Here is a 26,982-nt window from a genome sequence, read left to right as displayed (position 1 = left end):
TGCTGTTTCTCAATTATGTTGTCATATCTCCTTGGGCACCTGGTTTCTGTTTTGTTTTTTTTTTTTTGTGAGGAGATCAGCCCTGAGCTAACATCTGCCAATCCTCCTCTTTTTTTGCTGAGGAAGACTGGCCCTGGGCTAACATCCATGCCAATCTTCCTCCACTTTATATGGGACGCCACCACAGCATGGCCTGCCAAGCAGTGCGTTGGTGTGCGCCCAGGATCCAAACCGGCGAACCCTGGGCCACTATGGTGGAGCGCACACTTAACCACCTGCGCCACCAGGCCGGCCCCATGGTTATTTTTTATTATGTGTTAGACATAGTACTTGAAAATGCTTATAGAAACAGTTTGATGCCTATGATAATATTATCACACTGCATAGTGCTTTTATTTTCTTTCTGCCAAGATTTGGGACACTAGCAATCCTGAATAAACTTAATCAAATGCTAGAGACTGAGATGACATGAAACCTAGTCCCTGTGAAGACTGATCTATTTCCTATTTTCTAGTTTTCCTAGGGTTCAGCCTTTTGAGATTCCAACCCAAACATAGGGAGTGGTTTACCATGGCTACTCCTCCCTTGCAGATCCTTGCAGTTCTTGGACTCCAACTTTTATCATCCTAGGTCCATGAGGCTATTAAAAGTACTGATCAGACTCTAGGATTCTCTTCTTTAATTGGCAAATGTTTCCAGAAGAAAAGTCACTATAAATTACAAGCTTACCTTTTTGGACTTTCAGCTTCTCTCAGATATTGCCCTGAAAGTCTTTATTCAATTTCTGATTCAAGAGGGTGAAGTACTATAATTGGTGAATGACTGTAATGTGTACCTCCCTACAGCCAGTGATGGTGGCAGTAAAATTTTTGGCAGCTACACCAGAGCTTGGTGTAAAGTGAAGGAGAAGTTCCTTAAAGGAAATAAGGAAGAGAGCATTAGATGTCTACCACAAACAATATGGTAGAGAAACAGGCCTTTTTACACGTAATGCTTTATTAAATGATGAAAGTGGGGAAAGGAAGAAATATTCAATGAATTATCTGGGATAACTGCTTAAAAATTTGAAAAGAAATGTCATTACTTCTGACCAAACACCAAAATGAGTTCTGGGGATCAGAGTTAGTGATGGAGATAAACCATAATAATCTAAAAGGAAATTTGTCTGAATATTTTTCTGAACTCTCAATGGAAAATTCAAAGAAAATACCACAAAATATTAAATGAGTTCTTTTCTTCACCTAAATATATATAATATACATAACTACTTTTAAATATTATGTATATTTTTGTATATAATAATTATATATAAATATTTTTATATATAAAATTATATGTCTATATACATATGGCTATAATGTATAGAAATGTAATATGTTTGCCAATATCCCTTATGAATATTGAGAAAAAATTCTCTACAATAAAATACTAAAAAACTGAATCTAGCAGCATATAAAAAGGATTAGAAACCATGAACAAGTGAGATTTATCCCACGAATGCAAAGTTGATTCAATATATAAAAATTAATCAATCTAATACACCATATGAATAGAAGAAAGTAAAAAAATATATAATCATTTCAATAAATACAGAAAAACCATTGGCAAAATCTAACATGGTCTTACGATAAAAATACCAAACACACTAGGTATAGAAGGGGATTTTCTTAACTTCATAAAGCACATCTATAAAAAACCCACAGCTAATGAAATATTTAATGGTGAAAGACTAGATGCTTCCCTCACATGATCAGGAACAAAGCAAGGATATCTATTCTTGCCACTTTTATTCAACATCGTTCTAGTCAGGGAAGATTGGAAAAGAAGTAAAACTATCTCTATTTGCAGATGACAAGATATTGTAAGAAAGTCCTAAAGAATGCACTAAAAAACTTAGATCTGATATATGAGTTCAGCAAGGTTGTGGAACACAAGATCAATATACAAAAATAAATTGTACTTCTATACACTTGCAATAAACAATCTGAAAATGAAATTAACAAAACAGTTCCATTTACAATAGCATTAAAAAATAAAATACTTAGGAATGAATTTAACAAAAGAAGTGAAAAACATTTTCTGAAAACTACAAAACTTTGTTGAAAGAAATTAAAGGTTTGGATAAATGGAAAGACAACTCATGTTCATGGATCAGGGAACTTAATATTGTTTAGACGGCAATAATCTCCAAATTGATCCACAGATTTAATGCAATTACTACCAGAATCCAAAGTGACTTCTTTGTAGAAATTGACAAATTGATTCTAAAATTCATATGAAAACTCAAGGGACCCAGAATAGCTAAAACAATCTTGAAAAAGAACAAAGTTGGAGAATTCCGTTCCCAATTTCAAAACTTACTGCAAGCAACAGTGATCAACATAATGTGGTGCTGACATAAGGATGAACATATAGATCAATGGAATAGAATTGAGAATCCAGGAATAAACCCTCACATTGATAGTTAATTGATTTCCTGGAGAGATGCCAAAAACAATTCAATTGGGAAAGAATGGTCTTTTCAACAAATGGTACTAGGACAACTGGATAGCCACATGCAAAAGAAGGATTTTGGGTCTCCACCTCGCATCATATAAATAAACTAACTCAAAATGGATCAAAGACCTAAATGTAAGAGCTAAAATAATAAAATCTTAGAGGAAAAGATAGGATTAAATCTTCATGACCTTGGATTCAGCAATGTTGTCTTAGATATGACACCAAAATCACAAGAAGCAATGACAAAATAGATAAATTGGACTTCATCAAAATTAAAAACATTTGTATGTCAAAGGATACTGTTGTTGGTGAAATTTCTAGTTATTTCTGTTGACCATCTTTCTATTGGAGCATTTGTATTTTTCTTATTGAATCACAGGAATTCTTTATACATTTTGAACTAATCTTTGTTGGTTATATGTGTTGCAATTATCTTCTCCCAGTTTATGGTTTGTCTTTTCACTCTCTTAACAGTTTCTTTTGATGAACAAAAGTACTAAGCTTGAATGTAGTTTGTTCATTATTTTTTATACCTCCCTGTTTGTTTTTTTTTTTAATTTTATTTATTTATTTTTTCCCCCAAAGCCCCAGTAGATAGTTGTATGTCATAGCTGCACATCCTTCTAGTTGCTGTATGTGGGACGCGGCCTCAGCAAGGCCAGAGAAGCGGTGCGTCGGTGCGCGCCTGGGATCCAAACCCGGGGCCGCCAGTAGCGGAGCGTGCGCACTTAACTGCTAAGCCACGGAGCCGGCCCATATACCTCCCTATTTTGTTTAAGAAATCTTTCCCCACCATAATGCTATAAAGATATTATCCAATATTGTCTTCTAAAAGTTTGATTGTATTGCTTTTCTATTAGGTCTGTAATCCATCTTTTTTTGTGTGTATAGTGTAAAGTAAAGGGCATAATTTCATCCCCCCTCCCATGGTTATCCAACTGTCCCAGCACCATTTATAGGAAGGCCAATATTTCCTTGCTCATTTGCAAGATTTGATAATCTCAGTCAAGCATCAAATATCTACATTTGGACTCTCAATTCTGCCCACTAATCTTTTTGCCTGTCACTGCGCCAATACCACACCATTTTAAATACTATAACTTTATAAATTAATTTTATAACTGGTAGGTCAAGTTGCTCCAGTTGATTCATCTTCTTCAAGAGGGTCTTGGTTATTATTGACCTTTGCTCTTCCATTTAAATTTTAGGATTAGTTTGTTCAAATTTAAAAAATTAATTTAATAATTAAATTAAGTTATTTAATGGGATATTGCTTGGAATTGCTTTAAACCTATAGAGCAATTTGGGGAGAAATGGCATCTTTAAAATATTGAGTCTTTCATCAATGAACGTGGCATTTCTCCAATAGTTGAAGGTTTTTTAAATGTCTTTAAATAAAATTTTATAAATTTATCTTAAAGATTTTATAACTCTACTTTTATATGTATCCTAGGTACTTAATATATTTGATACTGCTATAAATATTATCTGTTAAAAATTTCACTTTTGAACCACTTGTTGATGGTTTATAGAAATGTAATGTATTAATATTGAGGTATCTAGGAGCCTTGCTAAATTTTTGAAATTAATTCTAATAATTAATCCATAGATTACTTCAGGGGTTTTTTTGTGGACAATTATATCACCTGCAAAATCATGGACTTTCTGTTTCTTCCCTTTTGTGTCTATTCCTTTTCTTTCTGTCTTTCTGCTTTGCCTAGGATATCCAGCACACTATTAAATAAAAATAGTCATTGTGGCTACCCTTGCTGTTTTCCTGATGTCAGGAGTAAGCTTTCATTGTTTCATGAATAAAATTTGATGTTTTATTTTATATATATCCTTTGTCAAACTGAGAATGTTCTATTCCTAGTTTTAAGCGTGTTATCACAAATAAATAATATTTTATCAAATGCATTTCCTGCATTTAGGGAGATAGCCATATGATTTTTCTCCTTTAAATTGTTAAGGTGGTAAATTAAACCTTATATTCCTGGTGTTAAACCCAATTTTGTGAGTATGCATTATCTTTTTTAGCTGAATTCGATTTGCTAGTAGTTTGTTTAGGGTTTTGCATTTCAATTCATTAATGATATTGGCTTAAAAATTTTCACTCACACTGTCCTTTTAAGTTTTTCTTTCTTTCTACTTAATTTTCTCTCCTTTTTCTAGCTTCTTAGGCGAAAGTTTAGGTCATTGATTTTAGACTTTTCTTCTTTTCTAATATAAACATTCAACACTATCAATTACACAATCAAGGTCAAGGTGGTTGACAGTGTTGTTCAAATCAGTATGTCGTTACTAATATTTTTTTCTAATTTTTCTATCAACTTCTGAGAGAAATATCCAACTATAATTGTCTATTTCTCTCTTTCATTTTGTCAACTTTTATTTATGAATTACACATATGCTAGACTGCTTGATATTATTCCACAGATCCCTGTGGCTCTGTTCTTTTTATTTTTAACTTTTTCCCTCTCTGTTCTTCAGACTGAATAATTTCCATTGATCTATCTTTAAGTTCTCTGACTCTTTCCTCTGTCATCTCCATTCTGCTATTAAGTCCATCCAGTGAAATTTTTATTTCAGATATTGAATTCTTCAGTTTTAGGATTTTCATTTTATTCATTTTTATGGCTTCTATTTCTCTGCTGAGATTTTGTATCCTTTCATTATGATCATATTTTCCTTTAACTCATTGAGCATAGTTACAATAGCTGCTTTAAAGTCTTTGTCTAATATTTCCAACATCTGGGTCATCTCAGATTGGCCTTTGTTGATTATCTTTTCTCTTAAGAGTACGTTACTTTTCCCTAATTCTTTGGATATCAAGAAAATTTGGATTGTATCCTGGATATTGTAAATGTCATGCTGTGGATTCTGGATTTTTTCATATTTCTCCAAAGAGTATCAAGGTTTTGTTTTAGCAGGATAATTGGTTAGACTTAAACTGCAGGCTCTTTCTTGCTATTGTGGGTGGAAGCTCAAATCTCAGTTCAGATCTTTTATTTTAGGGGAACGGCTTGCAGTCTGCCCCATGTGTGTATTGTTTAGAAGTCAGCCTTGGGCAGAGCTTATACATAGGAATTTGGGGTTCCCTTTCTTAGGCTCTCTCTTTTCTAGGATTTCTCTCTCACTCTCTGGAAGCCTTTGTTACCCCAGGTTCTGTCTTGTAGCTGCTCAGGACAGAGAGACGGCTGACTTCCTCTCTGAGTTTTAGCTGCTCACAGCATGCCTCATCTGCAGTCTACCCCTGGAGCCAAGCAGTAGAAAAACAAGAAATTCACCCCATGCTGGTCATGTCTTCCAAATTTTAATTTCTCTCCAAAATTTGCTGCCTTTGGTTCACTCTGCAGAACTCTCAGGTAGTTCGTTTTCATATTTTATTATCTCGTTGGAGTTTCAGTCTGTTAGAATTTTACTCCTCTATGCTGGGAGAGAAACTTTTCCACATCATAAGTTACAGAGTCATGTTTGAAGAAGAAATATTAGCTAAATAGACACTTAAAATTTAGTGACAATTGACAGAAGTAAAATACGCCCTGGCTCACCACTACACATTTATTGATGAGAGAGTAAAAGTGCTTCTTCCCATTGTTGTAGCGATGCCCAGGCCAGCAACCTACTCACAGCCTTTTTAGGGTTGTTCCTAAAGGCAAGAAAGACTGAATAAGCTGGGGATGATTCTGTCATAAGCCTTTCAGATGCCCTTCACAGCATGGTTTATTGTAAATCACTGACTTTCAGCCTGGAGAACTAACCCCTCTGAGACAGCTCAGAACCTCTGGCTTCTTCATGGTCATCATGGTTGCTGACAGATTTATAATGTTGCAACAACAGTGTAGACACCACTTTAATAGTGCTTGCTAGGTGGCAGAGGTCATTTACCTCAGAGATACTTCAAAAGCATTCATTACTGTATTTTTGTTTTGAAGGGTAGAAGGGTAAATTGCCCACAGGCTGTACAAATCACTGTGGTTAATGTACGGTGGGATCACCAAGGCCCCAGGAGCACTAATAGCACGTTAGAAGGCATCTAATGATAGACTGTATAGGATATTGGACATATATTTAAATACCAACCTTGTCAGAAACATTATTTTATCATTGTTCCCATGTTTACTAACGAAGTAATCTCAGTAAAACTTGGCAAGTCTGAAAATGTTCCAAGATCCTTAAATTGGCCTGTACTTCTTGTAATGATAGTTATGGGTAGGAGATAATGTTCATGATTGTGAGAGAAGGTTGTGCCCTTTAGATCTCAAATCTTGTGTGTGTGTTTTTTAATAGGCAGCTTCATGTCAAGTTTAAGTATTTTTAAGCAATGTTTCTCAAAAGGCAGCCTAATACTCTCCTGCATTAAAATCTCCTGTGATGTTGCTTAAAATGCAAATTCCTAACCTTACCTCAGCCCTAAAGAATCAAAATCACAAGTAGGGAGGGTCGGAGAGATGGGACCCTTCAATTTGCATTTTTGTCAAGCTCCCCCAGGGGAGTCTCATGCACATGACAGAAAACAATTATATTAGATTCTCAGAAGGATAATCTTCAGCATAAAGAGAACAGTAGAATGATTTAATAAGTTCTGAGATTTTTTCCTTTTTATTTAACACATTTACTGTATATTGCCTTAGTACAGAACACCATGCTAGGTTCTGGTGGGATATAAAGAAGGGTAAAGCACGGAGGTTCCTGTCCTCAAGGAGATTCTGTTCTGCTAAGGGAATAGTAGAGGGCCCAGAATAGCTTCATGAGAAAAAAGGCACTCAGGGTTCTAACTGGTGTTGTAATTTGGAATGAATGTGTCTCAGGTCTTAATGTTAATGAGCTCTCGAGGTATCTGGTTGTCAAAAAAATCAGGTTAATGAGGGACCACATTACAGATCCATCTCAGAGATAGCTATAATGTCTGAGACCCACAAAAAGAACAGAATTCCAAAAGGTATTTTAAAACTAATTTCCTCAGTGTCTCCGTCTGGTTCCTAGAAGAAGAGCCTGAGACAGGAATTCATGTGCAATTGGTTTATTGAGAGAGGGCTTTCCTGCGAAGCTATAAGGGAGTGAGGGTAGCAGGAGAGGTAGGGGAAGAAGCCAGACAAAGGTGTAGTTTCAGGAGAGCTCTAGCCTCAGCCTTGCTTGACCCTACAGGGAGCACTCGAGCCTGGAGCAAGAGTGGAGCACTTGCCACAGAGGCTTTCCTGCACACCTGCACAGTGACCAATTGGCCATGGGCCGCCACCAGCAGCCTCCCAGGCCTCCTCCTCATCTCCTGTCAGCCAAGGACAATCCTCCCCCAAACGGTGCATCTGGGAGCCAGAAGCAGCCAGTACTCTCAGTGGCTGGGGATGGGAACACTGCCCAGTAAGAGATCAGGGAGGACACCAAAGGCATCTGTCACACTCACCCAAAGCCTGAAATGATTCTTCCTTTATGCTGCACTGACTTCTCTATTCAGGCTCTGCAGTCAGACTGCTGGGTTCAAACCTCAGCTTCCTCCCTCATTTGCTGTCTTCCATTAGCCTCTTTGTGCTTCAGTATTCTCTTCTTTAAAATGTAATTTATAAAGTTAACTATTAGAAGACTGTGAGAGGATAATGAGATCATCCACACCAAGTGTTTTGCACAGTGCCTGGCAGATAGTAAGCACTCAATAAATTTCAGCAAATATGAGCTATTATTTTCATTCCCTTACTACATTCCTCATTAAGACCTTGATTACCCTGCCTGTAGGATTTTCCATCAGCTTCTTGCCTGGTTTCTCTGCCTCACACACTGCCTCCTCCTCCACAAAAACACACTAACCAGACACACGTACCTTTTTCAAGCTGTCCTACACACATAAGCACACATACCAGAGTTCTCCTCCTAAAAAGTTTCATTCATAGTATTATCTCTCTGCTCAAAACTCCATTACCTCCACGATAAAAATCCCTATTTTAGCCTGCAGTTCAAGTTGTTTCCCATCTTGGTTCTTCATTGCCTTTCCAGTTTTATCTGTTGCTATTCTTTTACCACCAGTGGTTCTCAAAATTTTGGTCTCATGACCTCTTTTTGTTATTAAGAGTAGGTTATATCTATTGATATTTACCATATTCTAAATTAAAACTGAGGAACATTGAAAAGATTTATTCCTTTAAAAATAACAAGCATTATATGTTGTCATAAATAATAGTTTTATTAAAATCAATATATTTTCCAAATTAAACAATTTTAATGAAAAGAATATCACCTTTTGTTATTTTTGCAAATATCTTCACTCTGGCTTAATAAAAGACAGCTGCATTCTATCTGTTTCTGCATTCAGTGTGTTGTTATGGTTCAAGTATACGTAGAAAATATGGCCTCACGTAAATATGTAGTTGGAAAAGGCAGAAGTATTTTAAAAGCTTTACAGATAACTGTAGATACTCTTCTATGATACAATATCAATATTAGACAAATGGTAGTTTCTCAAAGATTAGCCCCAATGAGGAATCTGAAACCATACCAATGGTCTTTTCATACTCTGTTACTTAAAATCCATGGGCTTTGCACTTGGAGAGGATCTTTTACTTGTATAAGATTTTGATCTCTCAGACTGCCTGAAGGGTCTTGGCATCCCAGGGTTCCTCAGACTGCACTCCGAGACCAACTTCTATACAAACCCTCTGCATTCTGCATCTCATTTTTAAAATGGACCCAGGATCTTGTTTTTATTCAGGTATGGTGAGGCCAACAGAACATGAGACGATTGCCATTGAAAAGATAGTTCGTTACTTACAGTTCCCAAGAGGAGGGGCATGGTATGCCACGTAGGGCCACAGGAAGCATCAGGGTCAGTCAGGAGGCAGAATAAGGGAGGCGAAATGTGGGCAAAAGCCTTTAACGTGGTCTTCATGGGAAGGAAAGGATGCGGCAGGGTAAGCAGCTGAGCAGGTTTAGGATCTGATAGTTTGAATAATTTCTCTGGGCTCCAGGCTACAGGTGTGGTCTCCAGTTGTCGGGTACCTGGCCCTGGGGTGGTTTAGGGCAGGGGGATAGTGTCCTGACTGCAGCAGTCTGATAAAAGGAGGCAGATGGGGTGTGGACATGGGATTGGTGGGTTTGCATATCAAAGATGTGCTTGTGCTCACAGGCAAGTTGTTTGCTATCTCTAGGAATTAGCTAGCTCTTAGAGGGGCAGTCCTTGGCTCTGCAAGATCCCAAGATGTCAAAGCATCGTGAAATATAGAAAATAAAAAACATGATTAATACAACCCTCAGGTTGGGTTACTTACTTTCCCACAGTATACCAGATATATTTCTCACCCCATCCTTTTTATTAATTCTGTAAATTCCTATATTTGTTTTGCCCATTTGTACTTTTCTCATCCATCAAGACTGAGCTCAAAGCTCCTCTCTGCTTTGAAGCCTTCCCTGACTAATAATTCGGTATTTAATCAATCGTACATTCCTTTGCAACACTACTTGAATTATTGTCCTATGTTATTATTTAACTTTCCATGGATATAAGCTAAATCTCTCCAACTAGACTGTCAATTTCTTGAGATCAGCAGCCTCATTTTATACTGTCTAATGTTGTTCATATCTTCCAGAGTGTCTACGTTTACGCTATATGTATAAATCTGCAGCTACCACCTAGAAATGAGCCTCTAAGCATCCTTGCTCTGTCTTGTCTTGTACCAGCTTGCCAGCACCTCCTCATCTCCTCGGCTCCTGACTTCTTGGCCAGTCTCCTTTCTGTGGTCCTTCCCTTTGGACTGGATGGATGTCTATTATCGTTCCTTTGTTACTGCTCTTGCCTCTACTTGTCAGCTTGTCTGCACTTGTTTCTCAGATCACGTTTGCTTCTGTTAATACTGGCTCTTCTAGAGCTCCTGGGACCTTTCCTCAACTTTTCTTTGAGTTGTAGGAAGGGTGAAACAGACACAAGGCTTGGCTTATTGTAGATCTTGTACAGATGTGTTGGAACTGTGGCTTTAAAGCCTTTTGAGTTACATTGTTTTCAGCGATTTGAAATCTTTTATACATGATTTGTGTCATCAAAACAATCAACACTTTAAAGAGCCTATTCTGTGTCTAAGAGCCTAAGAGTCTAAAGAGTCTCCTCATGTCTGTCTAAGAACTTTAAGATAATTTGTGAAAAATATCTAAACATTTTGTTTTCATTGTCTTGTATGTCATGTAAATCTTTGCTTAAAGCATCTGGAAAGCCATCTCAACCTTCTTTAATTTGGTGAAATGAGTCCTATTTGAAAGATTATTAGGAAACAAATATTAAACCTCATAAATGTCATATGACTAAAAACAATGTCAACCACGAGATTATGATGGAGTATTTAGGAACTATATTTTCCTTTCTTTTGCTCTGACTCAATATCACAGCCTGATTTGTATTACAGTTAGACTAGATGTAGTCAATAAACAAAATCTCAAAGGTATTTGGAGACTAGCTAAAGAAAGAGATGTATTTTTCATTTGTCTTTGTTTAAACCTCTAGATCCCTTTATGACTACAAAGATCATGAACATTTTATTTTCTAATGGGGGCAAGAATAGGGCACAAATGTTTTGGGTGTTAAACTGGTAAAGTCATTCATTTGTCACACTTAGGGTTTCATTTTGCCATTTCTCTAATAATCGATATGCCTGGATTCTGCTGGTGTGCTAACGAATTTGGGAGGCAAAGGTTATTTCATTTTAAGTGAATATGGAAGATGTTAACCTTATGACTAAAGATTAGTCCTAGAATAGTAATTTGGTAGTGGATTAAGACTCCTATACAGGGCATTTAGAAGAATACAGCAATTTTTTGATTTCATGTAATGTTTGTTTTCAACATCTCAGATTTGACTCAGACCATGGGGATGTTCTGTGGAAGACTATTGTCTTCTATTTTCTCCTAATAACTCATTACAGATATATCACGTACAAACTGACCTTAATCTTTGGAATCACTCAACTTTGAGGACTTTACCAGCCTGACTCAAAAAAACTGTGTCTCAAGTTTATTGTTCACTGTATAACATTTATTTTAATTGTCAAGTTATGCTCACTGTTTTAAATGTACCTCTTACACACTACAAAGAAATCTCCCCCATTTATAATACATTAATATTTAGTTGAAGTGTATTATCCCTTTTTCAATTCCCTTCATAGTTTTATATGCTGTTTATTTTTAAAACAAAGATTGTAATGCTCATTTTTACTGTTTTATAAGCAAATGAAATAATGTGTGACAGTGTTTTGAAAAATAGTGCCTTATACGTGTGAGCTACAGTTTATAAACTCTGATCATATTCCTTTTTAACATCTATCTTGCTTAAGTTGTAGCCTTAATCATTTGGTTGGTTTTCTTTATTTTATTTTATTTTATTTATTTATCTATTCCTTCCCCCAAAGCCCCAGTAGACAGTTGTATGTCATAGCTGCACATCCTTCTAGTTGCTGTACGTGGGATGTGGCCTCAGCATGACCGGAGAAGCGGTGCGTCGGTGCATGCCCGGGATCCGAACCCGGGCCGCCAGCAGTGGAGCGCGCGCACCTAACTGCCAAGCCACAGGGCCGGCCCCTGGTTGGTTTTCAGATAGTCTCCAATGTAGTTTATCACTCTGATGATGCCCTTCTGGATTTTTTCAAGAGTCATAGTCTTCTTGAGATACCATATATCTAGAACCATAAAATTATTTCCACAGCTTTTAGAGTATGGTTTTATAGAAAAGTAAGTAAATGTTTCCTGTATTATTTCTAAATGTCTTCTCTATTAAAAAAATCTTAAATATTAAAAAAATCTTAAATAGCTTAAAGAGTGGAGGGTGATCCACCACTACATTTGCTTGTCATGTAGTTCAACAATGTCACTTGCTGTTTATGGCACTTCCACTTCATTATCCAATCGTGTAAATTTACTTATTATTCAACTTATTGAATAAAGCAATTTAGCCTAGTATAGGGATAAATAGAGATAGTAAAATGTCCCCCTCCCCCCTCAGAAAACTACTTTAAGTTCTTGCCCCTGGTCTTTTCCTGCAGTGACGGCACTGGTCTCTCTGGGAGGGAGACCTACAGTGAGCTTGGATGTGCCCTTCATTATTATATAGACACTATGGTAATTACAAATTCTTCCCTTATTCCTTTTTTTTTTAAAATTGGTCCCATCATGTTTATAGGTTTCCCTTTCTATTTCTAGTCCAATGACTTTAGCTACTGAAGTCGTTAATGATCTACATTGTTTAAAATGTGCTAGTTCATTCTCGCATTCATACATTTTCCCTGAATTTCCCTCCCAGATGAAGTGCTGGCTTGGTGAGCCAGGGCTGAGCAAATGCGTGAGGGTAACAGAATATGATGTTCAGGAAGATCTGAAACACAGACCTGACAGCAAAGCTGGAACAAGCCTGGTGGAGGGTCAAACTGGTGTGAATATTGAATTTGTTTGTTGCTAACTGAAGCAGCGATTAAAAGAGGCACAGCAGAGAGGAGGATGCTGGGAATGAGGCACAGGTTGGGAACCAGAGACACTGGGTGGAACAAGCAGGTTCATAAGAGAAAGCAGGAGGGAGATGCCTAGAAAGATTCCTCACAGGGCTTGAGGATGGCCACAGGGGCTTCCAGTAGAGCACCTGAGGCCCGGCCTATGGGTGGAATCAAAGCGGTTCTGGACACCGAGACTGTTCAGGTGCATTCGTTCAGCTAACAGTTGTTTGCACATCCACTGAGCCAGGTGCAGGCAATACAAATAATACTAAGTCATAGCTTTTCATGCATTAGAGAGGTATTACTTGATATGATATATATCTTTTTTGGTGAAAAAAATTTTAAAGCTTTTTTAGGACATCTTGTCTCCAGGCTTAATCTGAGATCTATAAAATATCTTATTAAAAATGTGAATATACTTGTGGAAAATATGGTGAGTCCCTGCAGTGAATGTGGTTTCTTGTTTATACAAATCTTTGAAATGTTGCTTGAACTGACAATCGCCCTTTACTAGAAAGAACAGATAAACTTTGACTAAAGTAAGAACAACATAAGACATTCCGGAAAAAGCAAACTAAGCTGCATGTTTGCTGGGCTAGAAGGCATGTATTAATTATGCCCAAGAAAGGGATCTTAGGATTTTGACTTCGGTTTCCTAAAGCTATTGGTTCACGCTCAGTACCCTCAAGAAATTACTGGAAACCAAAATGGAAATATAATCCTACCTAGTATAAAACCATGTTACATCTCTACTTGGAATGTTTCACTTCAAGACTACAGTGATTATGTAAACGATCAAGAAAGGGAACCTAAACTGGACAAGAGATAAAGACAGTTATTTTTTTAAAAAGTGATTCTTTATTTTAGGAAAAGATTTTATTTATTTTTTGCTGAAGAAGATTTGCCCTGAGCTAACATCTGTTGCCAATCTTCCTCTTTTTGCTTGAGGAGGATCTGTGCTGAGCTAACATCTGTGCCAATCTTCCTCTACTTTGTATGTGGGTCACCGCCACAGCATGGCCACCAACGAGTGGTGTAGGTCCATGCCTGGGAACTGAACCCAGGCCACTGAAGCGAATGCACCGAACTTAACCACTAGGCCACAGGGCTGGCCCCAGAAAAAGAAAGATTTTAAAAAGATAGGATCTTAGGAGGATATAGCTGCATACAAATATTGAATAAATTCTGAATACTAAAATTAGGATGCACTCTTTGAAACTTTTTAAGAGAGATAAATTTTAGGATAACTAAAGATGATTTCTACATGCCATGTGTAAATGTAGCTATAGATTGCCTTAAATTGATGTTTTAAATCTCAAATGCGTGTTGAGATTTCACCTGACTTCAGGACCTCACCCAGATAACAGATCTTCTGACTGGACCTCTGCAGGGATTCATGGAGTTCTGGTCACCACAGGCATAATAAACATTGTTGAATGACCAGCACACATGATAAATAAATATCTTTACATTAAAACTAAAAAGGAAACAATTTATTACATTCTTGTGATGAAGATTAAGTGAATATTAATATTAAAAATAGCTGGATAATTGACATTCATTGGCAAAATGAATTAGTCAACAAATACTATTTATTAAACTCAATGTAGAATATATAAAAATTTGGTACATTATAATGAGGTATTATTCAGATGAATTTTTTAGGTAGATAGAAAGGGCAATGTTTTTAATTTTGGCCAAATTAGGTCCCTGAAATTTGTTTCAAAGTTTGCCTCTATGTTTTGTGGTTAAGGCCATGCCAATAGATTCTAGGAGTGAAGCAATGTCACCACCTACTGTGCAAAGCATGGTAATGATGATGATAAAGGGGAAAAGGAATAATTCTCCAGTTTTAAATAAATTATGAAGTAAAAATTAAGCTAATTTTTGGTGTAATTATATTACATCACTCTTTAATTGTATTGTCAGTAAACAGAGTTACTGAATATAATCAACCAATTCTGCTAGGATTCCTGTGAAGCTAGGCTTTTGAAGCTGTGGGCTTTTAAGACAACCTTTTTCTCAGTATTTTCCTTTAAAACACATGCATACGTGTGCACACAATTTCTTGAATTTGTACGTCTTTTTTCTTCTCCAACCCTTTTAACATGACCTGTTTATTTTATTATCATTTCTATTTATCCTTTACTTTTCCATGTTATCTTTTTCATAAGCTGATATTCAAATGATTTTTTTCCTAGACTCTCCATACATAGTTTTTATTCTTATTTTACTAAGGATTCAATCTATCTAATTTTTGAGAGTTCAGTTTGCGATAAGATTTCTCAATTACAATCAGAAGCATTCCCAACACCAAATATGTTGGGCTAAACTACCCTCAACTAGGCAACTAAAATATTTTAAATGGGTACATACCAAAATACCATTGGTCTATATTCATCCAACAATTGGTATTGCTCTATCTTTTTTCTATGTATTCTTTTCCATTAATCAATCATTTTCATAAATCACTCTCCCCATCTGAGTATCTCATTTGAGGGCAGTTATTATACCATTTTCATGCCCCCCCATCATCCACCCTTGCCCCCACTGCTAGTATTTTGCAAATAGTAGGCACCTAATGTTTGCTAAATGAAATGTGAAAAGTGTAATGTACCTGAAAAGTGCTTTCCTTCCTTGTGCAAGAGTGGGGAAGGTAAAGTAACACAAAGGTAGAAAAGAAAAAGGTAATAAGCATTTTATTGGATATCTGGGTACTTCTTTGTTCTTTTCAGCCAACTTCTGGAAAATGGTGTTGGGGATTGGAAGGTGAGAGGAATGAATCAGAGAGGTAAAGGATCAGTAATCAATCAAAAATAGGGTTATTCAGTGGGTCTCAGTTCACACTGCTATAACAAAGTACCATAGACCTGGTGGCTTATAAACAGCAGAAATTTCTCACAGTTCTGGAGGCTGGAATTCTGAGATCAGGGTGCCAGACCATCGGGTTCTGGTGATGATCCTCTTCTGGTTTGCAGACTGCCGACTTCTCCTTTATTCCCCCTCCTGAGGGGAAAGAAAGAGAGCTAGCTCTCTGGCCTCTTCTTGCAAGGGCACTAATCTCACTGAAGGCTCCACTCTCATGACCTAATTACCTCCCAATGGCCTAACCTCCAAATATCATCTCATTGTGGGTTAGATTTCAACATACGAATTTTAGAGGGACACACACACAATTCAGCCCATAATGCAGTGTTTATAGTATTCTAAATAGTGGGCTAGTTGCTTGTGAAGGGCACAGAATTAAAAAGCCACACAGATCCTTACATTGTACTCTTGGGGAGTTAAAATTATCACACAAGATAGGTTAGAGGAACATTAAGTGCTAAGTAGTGCCATGTTGACCATCTGCTCAGTAAAAGTTTCAGAGACGTGGAAGACGTGGATTGGGACCAACTGAGGAATGCTTCTGGAGAAGATGGGTGTTGAACTGGTTCTTAAATTTCCAGAAGTGAAAAATGAAAAGAAGTAAAAGAAGAAGACAGGTGAAAGAAGAAAGCATGTATTTTTGGAAAGTGAAATATCACAAGGCACAAGTAATACAGACAAAAGACGCTTCTATTTCTCCTTTAACTGATTTTCACAGTGCTGTCTAGTGCTGCTCTAATATGCTAGCCACTAGACACTTGTGGCTACTTAAATTTAAATTAATTAAAATGAAATAAAATTAAAAATTCAGTTCTTCAGTTGCACTAGCCACATTTCAAGTGATCAATAGCCACAGGGGGCTACCGTTTTGAACACTGCAAATATAAAACACATCCATCATTGCAATAAGTTTTTTGTAAGCACTATGATAAGCACTATTGAGCACTTATTTATGAAAAGTTCTCAAGATCCCATTGAATCTTCACAGCAAAGTTATGAAGTATATACCTACAGCTAAGAAAGCTGAGGTTCCTAGTAGTTAAGTATTTTGCCAAAGTCACATAGTCAGTGGCAGGGCTGTGATTTGAAATTTCATCTGACTTCAAAAACTGATGCTTTAAGCCATGGAAAATAAGGTTACTGGGTAGGGAAAAACGAGTTACTTACCAGACACAATGACATTCAAGATTGAACTTTTTGTAGCAGGAAAAATCCAGTAAGTTCTTGAGTAAGGGAACAAAACCATAAAGGTGCTGTTTCAGGATAATTAAGTCGGTTTTGTGTGCAGGGCTAGGCCAGCGCATATGCTATCTTGAGAAGAAAAGGACTCCTTCTCTGGGAGGGATGCAGCCTTATGGGCCTGTGACTCGGTTAACAGAACATGAAGTAGATCCCAGCCCCTTCTCACTCCCTACACTGGTGCCCTTTTTCAAGGGGAGAATTGGAAGGCCTGGAGGAAATGAGAGCCTGGGGTATAATGGAGGGGATGCCAAAGGGAAAGTGGGGGTGGGGGAGAGCAAAAAGAAAGTTTAAAGAAAAGTGAAAAAATTAGTTTAAAAAAATTGGAAAAAGAGGAGCAGAGTTAGAGCTTATTCTAAGGTTTCTACTATGTTGGTCCAAAACATTTTGGTACCTATGACAGAAAAGAGAGAGAAAAAGAGAAACAACTTCTGGTTTCTGGTCCAGCTTCTAAGGAGCTTAGAAGTCATTACTTCCACCCACACAGCAAGAAAAAGAAGCTGAACTGAAAATTACCAACTCTTCTTAGATACACTAGAGAAGACAGGTCACAGGGCAAACAGCTGCCTCCAAAATTAGACAGGCAGGCAGATATAGAGAATCACAACTTACTGGAGCAGAAACCTCTGTGGGAACCAGCGCTAGAGCAGGAAAACCTCAGCTACAATTGATGAATTGCTGGAAGCTCAGTGTGGACAAGACTGAGATTTAAAAACTTCAGGCAGACCCAGTAATAAAGGGGTCCCCACATTTTTGTGAGTTTTACCCCCAGGAGCCCTACCAGGTTCTTACAGTGAACATCAAGGAAAATCCCCTTGTGCTTCTGGCAGAGGGACGGGAAAAGTAGCCATTGTGTAATAAGCCCAGAGCATTCTGTTCTTCTTAATGAGGCCTGATCTCAAAAGAAATGATCTTACCAGAGCCTAACCAACTTGGGGGAAGGGAAATACCCAACTCTAGCCTCCTTTAGCCTTCTTGTCTCACCTAAGAGGGGAAGGGGTAAACCTGAGAAGCCCTTCTGAAGGTCACAGCCCAGACCCACAAGCTCAATAAAGACTGAGACCTAATCATAGGACTATAGATTTTTTAATCTTTAATGGGCTCATCAGTAGACTGGACATGGCTGAAGAATCTGTGAGCTTGAAGAAATGTCTAAGATCTCTGCCATATCTGAATCTGGTTCTGATGCTTGTTCTTTGAGCTGTTTTGTTTTGTTTGTCTTTTAGTATGCCTTGTAATTTTTGGTCAAAAGCTGGACATGATATACTGGGTAAAAAGAACTGAGGAAAACAGGCTTTAGGGTGAGGTGTTATGTTTATCTGGCTAGAGGTTAGGCTGTGCTCCACAAAGGACTTACTAAATTGGAAACTCTGCAGTGGGGTCCAGCAATCTGTGATTTCAGCAAGTCCTCCATGTGGTTCTGGAGGATGCCAAATTTTGAGAACTACTTATGCAGCATCACAGTTACTAAGACCATGGTAAATTGGGGTTGGGTGTGGGTAGAAGGGCATGCACTGGCTTTTATAACAGCTCTAGCATTTGAGAGAGATGAAGACAATTATAAGGACTGTGGAGTTGGTTGGTTGTTGTTAATTACTATTAATGCGCTGCAGGAAGGCAATGACAAGCTCAAGTTAGCTATCACTCAAGGCACGTCATGAAAGCTAGAAATCTTCTATGCTAGCCTTCAAAGAGACCTTCAGAACCATGGTTCCTTTGAGAAATGGTGATTCTAAGACTGGGGCAGAGTATATACAAGATGAGCCTGGAGCATCTTATAGTACCCAAAGGCAAAGAAATGCTCAAAAAAAAAAAAAAAAAGATAGGGACATATTAAATGGACATAGATGTCAACTGAAAGAGCTCCCAGTGACCAAAGCTGGAACAATTAGAGAAAAAACAAACAAGACAACAACAACAACAAAATGTATTATTGGATTACAACTCAAAGTATAAAATAAACATACCTGAGTTTATACTGATATAAATAAACAATTTAATAAATAAGTAAATGGGAGAAAAGAGACAAATTTTCCTTATGGAAGAAATCTGATAATATAATTAGATACTCCTTTATACAGAAGGTGAAGCTAAATTCCCTTCCTTCCCCTTGAAGGTGGCCTAGACTCAGTGACCTGCTTCCTAAGAATAAAGGAGGGAAAAGGAAAAATACTAACTTTAAAGTGGAGGAACTTGGCAAATGCTACATTTACCAAGTGCTGAAAGTTACCATCACCAGGTATCACGTAGATCATGTATCCCCTAAAAGGATGTGATGAGGACACTTCACCTCTGTGGTATTCTTTACAGAACCGTGTAACACCCATCTAAGCACGAGAAAGGTATCGGACAAACCTAGATTCAGGGACAGTCTACAGGATATCTGGTCAGCACTCCTCAAGACTGTCAAGGTCATGAAAAACAAGGAAAGACTGAGAAACTGTCACAAACCAGAGGAGACTAGGGAGACATGACAACTAGATGAAATGTGGTACCCTGGTATGCAGAAAAGAGTTAACATAGCAGGCCTGAGACTGCTATCCAATATCAAGGCCAGCTTGCAAGGTTGGCCCTTGACTGGCATCTGGGAATTCAGATTTTGGGAGAGTTCCCACAATTCCCTGATAAGAATGGCTTATGATGCCTAAACTGTACAAACAATGTGGTTTATGCTGAACACTGGCTTTCCTTCTGGGAGCCTGGAAATTTGGGTGCACGTTAGGTAGAGGGTGCCTGTGTGACTAGCCTGCAATAAAAATCCTGGGCATCGAATCTGCAATGAGCTTACCCAGTAGACAACATTTCACATGTGTTGTCACAACTTGTTGCTGGAGGAATTAAGCATGTCTTGTGTGACTCCACTGAGAGAGGACTCTAGGAAGTTTGCATGTCCAGACTTCATTCACTCCACGTGCCATTTCCCATTGCTGATTTTGTTTTGTATCCTTTCTTTGTAATAAATCATAGTCTTGAGGATGACTATATGCTGAGTCCTGTGAGTCCTAGTGAATCACTGAATCTGGGGGTGGTCTTGGGGATCCCTGGCACATATGCATTGGATCCTGGGAAAAAAGAGGACATCAATGTAAACACTGGCAAAATCCAAATAAAGCCTGGAGTTTAGTTAACAGCAATGAACTAATGTTGGTTTCTTAGTTTTGACAAATGTACCATGGAAATGTAAGACGTTAACAGTGGGAGGAATGGGGTGAGGGGTAACCGAGAACTCACTGTCCTATCTCAGTAACTTTTTTATAAATCTAAAATTATTCCAAAATAAGTTTATTTAAAAAAATAACACTCAAACTAAACGCTTTGGAAATTCATGAAAAATAACATACCACTCTTGGAGACTGAGTACCCACACAGAAAGGTAAACACAGGTAGATTCTTGAGTATGCTTGCCATTAAAGATGAGGAGGAGCTAAAGGAATCTCTTTAACATGTGAATGCTTTCCAAGGGCTAATCCTCAGCCCTTTGCTCTTATTTCAATACAAGCTCCTACACAATATCTCTTCTTATGACTTTCCAGTGCTGTAATAGCCTCCTAAACTGTTCTGTCTGGGTCTGCTTCTTCATATACATCATGTACATTGATGTCAGATTAATATCCAGAAACTCTTTTTAGTATACTACTCTGCCGCTCAAAATCTTTAAATGATTATCTAATGCCTTATATGCTAAAATTAAAATTTCTTAGCTTGTTCCTTAAGGCTCTTCTCAATCTATTTCCTCTTATTTCTATCTAGCCTTGTTTTCCATTCCAACACTAAACCTTAATCCTAGATAAATCCATCTAGACAGTTCCCAAACATATCTTGAACATCCTAGGTTCAATGTTTTTTTGAAAACCAGATCCTTCCACCTGCAAACGTATCTTTCTTATTTGTGCACCTAGCTTTACAGTGTAAAATGCAAACAGCTTTCGGAACTATTCCATGTAAGAGTTCTCTCTTGTATGTATCAAGTCTTTATACCAGAAGTTGTAAGACGGTTCTGTTTGACCCATTGTTAAAATGTTGAAGCAATTCTTAACATTTAAAAATCACTGAAAAACTGGAAGCTCCAGCAGGGCCCACACTTCAACAAATGGCCGAAGTTGACTAGTACCTGCCATCTTCAGAACGCGCTGTTGGGTTGGATAGCCACAGCTACGTGGAAAAGTATTTACTGAGCACCTATTTCTTGCCGGACATTGTTTTAGGTGCTGCGAACAAAATTGATCATGGAGTTTATATTCTAAAGAGGGGAGACAGAAAACATCCTCATTAAGTAAATTATATATTAGGAAGTGATAAACGCTATTGAAAAATAAAGCAGGGTTAAGAGGGTTAGGGAGTGTGGGTGGGAAGGGTGCTTGCACTTTTACATTCATCTAAATACCTGGCTGCATGGGAATTTGAGTGTGTGACCCCTAGTACATATCAGGATTGTCATATACTGTCACGTATATGTTATACACTGCCCCTGTAAAACTGTCAGCAACTTGAAGGCACGGAGTGTGCCTCATTCGTCTTTGGATTCCCACAATCCAGCAGTGTTTGCCCGGCGAGGACACGATGGAAACCGAAAAGTTCAGAGTCCCGACAGAGCCACGGTTACTTCGACCACCGTTTTCCAGGGCGGTTATTCCGGCGGGGTTTAGGCGCCGAGGAGAGCGCAACACCGTAAGCGCCCGAGAGCAAACCCACCTCTGCGCCGAGGCTCCATCCGTTTCCAGGGCAACGGGACTGTGACGCGACCGCGGCCGTGGAGGGACTAGGCTGCAGCTTAAGAACGCACCCAAGGAGCGAGAACTTAGCCTTCCAAACCGGCTGCGCCGCGCGGAGAACACCACACGACCGCGCCCCCTGCCGTGCCGCCGCCGGGACTGCGCGCTTCCGCGCTTCTGGCGTCGCCCCTTTCTAGGCGCGACAACTTCCGGCTCGAAGGTCCCCCGCTCCGTGGCCTGCCGGGGTCCTAGCGATGGAAAGGTGGTCGCGGCGGCCGCCTGACCCCTGTGGGGGCCTGGGACAAGGGCTGCCGCCTCTTCCCGGCGGCGACAGGGGCACTGAGAGGATGCCCGTGGCTGGCGGGACCCCGCCCCGGGAGAGGCTTTGAGGGCGGAGCGCGGGGGCGGCGCGCGGACCCGGAGCTGGCCCGTCAGGCGGGAGCCGGGCAGGTGCGCTGGCGGAAGGGCGAGGACGCTGCCGGAGCCGAGCCGTCTAGGAAGCCTGGGCCGGCCGTCACCCAGCCCGCAGCAGCCGCCGAGCCTCGGCCAGACCGCAGCGACTAGGGCTCGGGCGCAGGCGAGATGCCTCTGTTCACCGCCAACCCGTTCGAGCAGGACGTGGGTAAGTGCCGAGCAGGACGTGGGTAAGTGCTGGGCCTGGGCCCGGGGCTGCTGTTTGTCGTGCTAGAAGGTGAGCGGCGGCGACTCCGGGGACTGGAAAGCCAAGCAAAGGGCGAGAGGGGGGCGGCGCCGCTGCCTCGCTGCCGGGATTTTTCAGGGGGCAGCCTCGGCGCGTCGCCAGCGGCTTGGGGAATGCCACCTGGCCACCTGAAGTTGGAGACCCCGAAGGAAGTCCTTTCTCCTCGCCAGGTGCAGGAATGGGGAAGAGCCTGGGGCTCGCTGGAGACTGGACTGATGAAGCAGTTGCGGAGTTGATGATACACACTTCCTGCTCCCTCTTGAGCTGGTTAAGCATCCCCTTCCCCCCTTAAGAGATGATGCAGCGATGAAGACCCTGCTGTCTAGGGCAGTCCGACTCTAGAGACCTCGACTCGCCCCCATTCAATAGGAAGAAGCTATTTCACCTCGCTTATATGCAAATACATCCAAGTCCTGACAGCCCAGCTTCGGGATTTATTTACAGTGGAAGTGTTACTCTCTGTCCACGGGTAGCGCAAGTGCTACGAGTTGTTCTCTTAGAGTATGAAAAGCAAAACCCTAGGATCTCAAAACAGTCAAGAACAGCTAATAGTATTTCATTTCTTGGCGTCGTAAGAGCGCTGATGTCTCTGACTTTGGAGTGAGAAAAAGTTGGGCGGGATATGAGAATTTCTTTTGGGCATTAGAATAACAGTAAAACAAACTGGCTGAGTAAAGATTTTTGTAGCAATACTTAGCAGAACCCTAGGCAGAGTGTTAGGACTTAGTGGAATAAAAAAAATCATGGCTGAAAATTGCCAGAGTCACACAGAATACTGCACATCGTAGTAGTGAGCCACCTGTTTCATAGTTAAAATTTTCTAATTATGAGGAGATTCTAGAAAGTACCCTATTTTGGTATATTATGGGATCCCCACAGCGTGTTCAGAAGTGAAACATGATGTACGTTATAAGCTCCTTCCATTCTCAGAGAGCTGAGAAATTTTATAATTATATCTTGACCCTTAGTCTTCAAATATGTCGCACAGGTGACTGGCATAAATCTAGGAAGCATACGTTGAGGCTCACAGCTCTGCTTTTGGAACATGTAATGATACTTTCCTTTGTTGCTGTGAGACCTGTACTTTTTATTGCTGTTGTGAAGACTTTCATTGTGTCCTCGTGAAATAAAACAGAAAGGGCAAAATAGAATCAAGACAAATGATTTGCAAACTTAGAAACTGTGAAACTGTTTTTTTCAAGGGAAATCTTTCCCAGAAGCCCATTGTTTTCTGACTGAAAAGGTCTCTGGTAGAAGCAGGCCTAGTTGCTCTGCCTGTTTTGTTTTTCTAAACCTCCCCCTCAGGCTCCTGAGGTCCCAGCATGGTTTAGTGGATCATAGTTTAGTGCCACTGTAGTAAAAGAGGCACTGCTGTTCAGACAAAAAATACTGCTGTGTGTAAATTATTTCCTGGACAGTGCCATCAACCAAAGCATCAAGTATTTATTTGTTAACTCAAATAAGTGTGACTGAAGTCAGTATCCAAAAGGCAGCTTAAGGGTGAAAGGGCGAGTTTGAGGCCTGTTTGTAACTTCTTTTAGACAAGTGAATGGAATTAATCAAAAAAGTGGAATGAAATACTAAGTTTAAACTGGCCTTAAACCTGTATCATAGAAGAAAAACTATATATTACATTTTTCAGAACTTAAAGCTCCTTTTAATTTGAAATAGTTATGTAGTACAAGCAAGTTAATATTTAACTTGAAATGTCTCCAGGAATGTTCTTTTGCAGTGTCATTGTCTTTTTCACCTGCTCTCTTGGATTCAGTCAGATTTTTATTACCGTTGTTTCTTTTTTGTCATACTTGTGTTCATCTTTCATTCAACAAATGTGCATTGAATGATTACAGTCGCAGACATTGTGTTAAGTTCTGGGGACACAAAAGTTTAATAAGTAGACTGAGTTCCTGCCCTCAAGGAACTCTCAATCTGATGGAGGACACATACACACATAAAAAGATAATTGTAATATAATGTGATAAATATGGTACTAGAAATACTCGAGATGCTTTACATTCTCCTGTTATTTAAAGCAGTCATCTTCCCTGAAGAGAAGACAAGGGCCTTCAGGCAGATGCCTTCCCTGTAAAGGTGTTGACACTATCCTCCCTCTCTCCCCACTCCCTGACAGCCCTTTACCTGCAGGAAGTAACCACCTCTTACTATATGTATGCTATGGTTATTTCATACTTAAGGGCCTCTGAAGATGAAACTACATTTCTTTGGTAGGTTCAGAGTCTCCCCAGAGGGTGAGCAGTCTTTCTGACATTCATTTGGGGAAGAAACCCTTTTCTCAGACCCTGAGGAAAGGCTGTAGTGGGTCAAGATGTCTAGGAAGGCTCTCCTGAGTTGAATGGTTGTAGATGACTTGTCATGTGGAAGCAAGCCAAAGGCTAGGATGTAAGGAACTCTGACAAATTCCTTTTTTTTTCTTGGAGTCAGAACCTGCAAACCCTGAAGGGTATGCTGGGTATGGTAGCATTAGAGCTCTTTAAATATTTATTGGATTTCTTCAAATCTGGATTTATTTTTGTTTTCTTCACTGAAATTCCTTTGAAGCTGTGCTGAGAAAATACTCCCACCTGCCCCTGCCCATCCCAGCCCCAAGTCTTAAAGCCTGGTTGGGGCAGCCTTCTTAGGGAATTCCACGGGGAAAGGGCAACGTGGGGGACAGAGCCAGAGTAGGAAGATTTAGTGGTTAGTGTTAAAAGGGAATGTGTCATTTCCGTATATTCTGTACCAATTTTTCCAGTCTCGCTATGTTGGTTCCCAAGTCATAATTTATCTGTTATGCTCCCTGACTCCAGTTCTTCTTCACATATCTTTTTTTCTCCTTACTCCAGCCAGGCAGTCTTTCTTGCTAGTTTCTGCCTCTGTGCCATTTACTATTCTCTGATAGACTTCTGCTTTTTTCCAGCAACCTTGGTATCTCCTTCCTTGAAGATATACTTAATTGTGTCCCACAAAGCTGAGCTCAGATTCTACCTCTGCAAAGCTCTTCTGACACAGTGGATTGAAGTGTGAACCTTTATCTTAGAAGGAGACTTGTCTAAGTGAAATTTGAATGCATGTATTGCTGTGTCTTTGGCTTGTGTTGTGTTTGATGAACTTGACAGTGAGGAGCTTGGGGGCTTTCGGTCATGGGATCTTTTACTCCATGGAATTTTATAAGAAACTCTACTATAAAAATAGATATTGAGGGGCCTGCCTGGTGGCATAGCGGTTAAGTTCTTGCATTCTGCTTCGCCGGCCCGGGGTTCGCCAGTTCAGATCCTGGGCGCGGACCTACTCACCGCTCATCAAGCTGTGCTTAGGCGGCATCTGCATAGAAGAGCTACAACTCTACAACTATGACACACAACTGTGCACTGGGGCTTTGGGGAGAAAAAAGAAAAAGAGGAAGATTGGCAACAGATGTTAGTGCAGGGCCAATCTTCCTCAAAAAAAAAAAAGTAGAGGACACAGAAATACATAGAGTAACCTCAATTTGGGGGGAAAAAAGATATTGACAGCACTCTAGTAATACAAATTTACTTTGTACATTCAAATCTATAACATTTACATTCTTTTTGAGTCAGTTCTTGAACACAGTGAGGTTATAATCTTTGCAAAAAATTAAAATTAAAAATAATTTTTGGTTATGAATAAGAATGATAGCTGTAACAGCCAGTTTTTTTCTATACTTTATTTTGCTTACATTGTACCAAAAATCCTAATATTTTCAGATATTTACAAATTTTAATTAATGTATTTTATAATTTTTTAAACCATGAAATATTTTTAGCATAAAGTACAAGATATAAACTCCTGTTCCTATCATCCAGCTCTCTCAAGTCCTAATATGTTGCCACACTTTATTCTTTTTTTTTAAGAAAACATTCAAGATACAGTTGAAATTATCTGATATATTTAGTAGCTACCTGATCCTATTCTTTTTCCTCCCTTCTCAGAGTTAAACACTCTTCAAAAAGATATAAACTCTATTTTATAATGTATATACTATACACACGAATATACTATATGTATTGTTTTGCATATTTTTAAACTTCATAAAAATAGTGTCATTTTTTTATTTATTTGTTTTTTTAGGAAGATTGGCTCTGTGCTAACATCTGTTGCCAATCTTCCTCTTTTTTATTCTTTTTTCTCTCCAAAGCCCCAGTACATAGTTGTGTATCATAGTTGTAGAGTTGTAGCTCTTCTCTATGGGACGCTGCCTCCACATGGCTTGATGAGCGGTGAGTAGATCCGAGTCCAGGATCCGAACCGGCGAACCCTGGGCCTGCGAAGTGGAACGCGCGAACCCGACAGCTGGGCCACCAGGCTGGCCCCAAAATAGTGTCATTCTTTGTGTGTCATTTGTAACTTGTCATTCAGCATTTTTTGTGAGTTATTCATGTTGATATTTGTAGCTCTAATTCATTAACAGTTATGTGGTGTTCCACTGTATGAATATACCACATTATTTATCAATTCTCCTGTTAATGGACATGAAGTTTTTTCCAGTTAC

At 39.2% G+C, this 26,982-nt stretch overlaps 2 protein-coding genes across 7 annotated transcripts in view; one reads left to right on the top strand and one right to left on the bottom strand.

Annotated features, from left to right (window-relative positions):
* FMNL2 (formin like 2) overlaps positions 1 to 21,811 on the bottom strand; it is a 398,204-nt gene extending 376,393 nt beyond the window's left edge. For 4 of the 5 annotated variants that reach the window (XM_058548970.1, XM_058548965.1, XM_058548976.1 and 1 more), the window contains exons 1-2: positions 21,753 to 21,805; positions 15,856 to 15,959 (exon numbers count right to left, since the gene is read on the bottom strand). In XM_058548970.1, coding sequence (XP_058404953.1) covers positions 15,856 to 15,959; positions 21,753 to 21,771 — 123 coding nt within the window. In that variant the 5' untranslated portion in view covers positions 21,772 to 21,805. Of the gene's footprint in view, positions 1 to 15,855; positions 15,960 to 19,848; positions 20,123 to 21,752 lie in introns of all 5 variants that reach the window. The other variant, XM_058548973.1, reaches the window with a different exon arrangement.
* Positions 21,812 to 22,244: 433 nt separating this feature from the next.
* STAM2 (signal transducing adaptor molecule 2) overlaps positions 22,245 to 26,982 on the top strand; it is a 44,297-nt gene continuing 39,559 nt past the window's right edge. The window contains exon 1 of one of the 2 annotated variants that reach the window (XM_058548978.1): positions 22,245 to 22,394. In XM_058548978.1, the coding sequence (XP_058404961.1) occupies positions 22,355 to 22,394 (40 nt within the window). In that variant the 5' untranslated portion in view covers positions 22,245 to 22,354. The remainder of the gene's footprint in view (positions 22,395 to 26,982) is intronic. The other variant, XM_058548977.1, reaches the window with a different exon arrangement.

The sequence above is a fragment of the Diceros bicornis genome, chromosome 10 (genome assembly GCF_020826845.1).
Source record: "Diceros bicornis minor isolate mBicDic1 chromosome 10, mDicBic1.mat.cur, whole genome shotgun sequence".
Taxonomy (NCBI): domain Eukaryota; kingdom Metazoa; phylum Chordata; class Mammalia; order Perissodactyla; family Rhinocerotidae; genus Diceros; species Diceros bicornis.
This window is presented reverse-complemented; position numbering and strand designations above follow the sequence as displayed.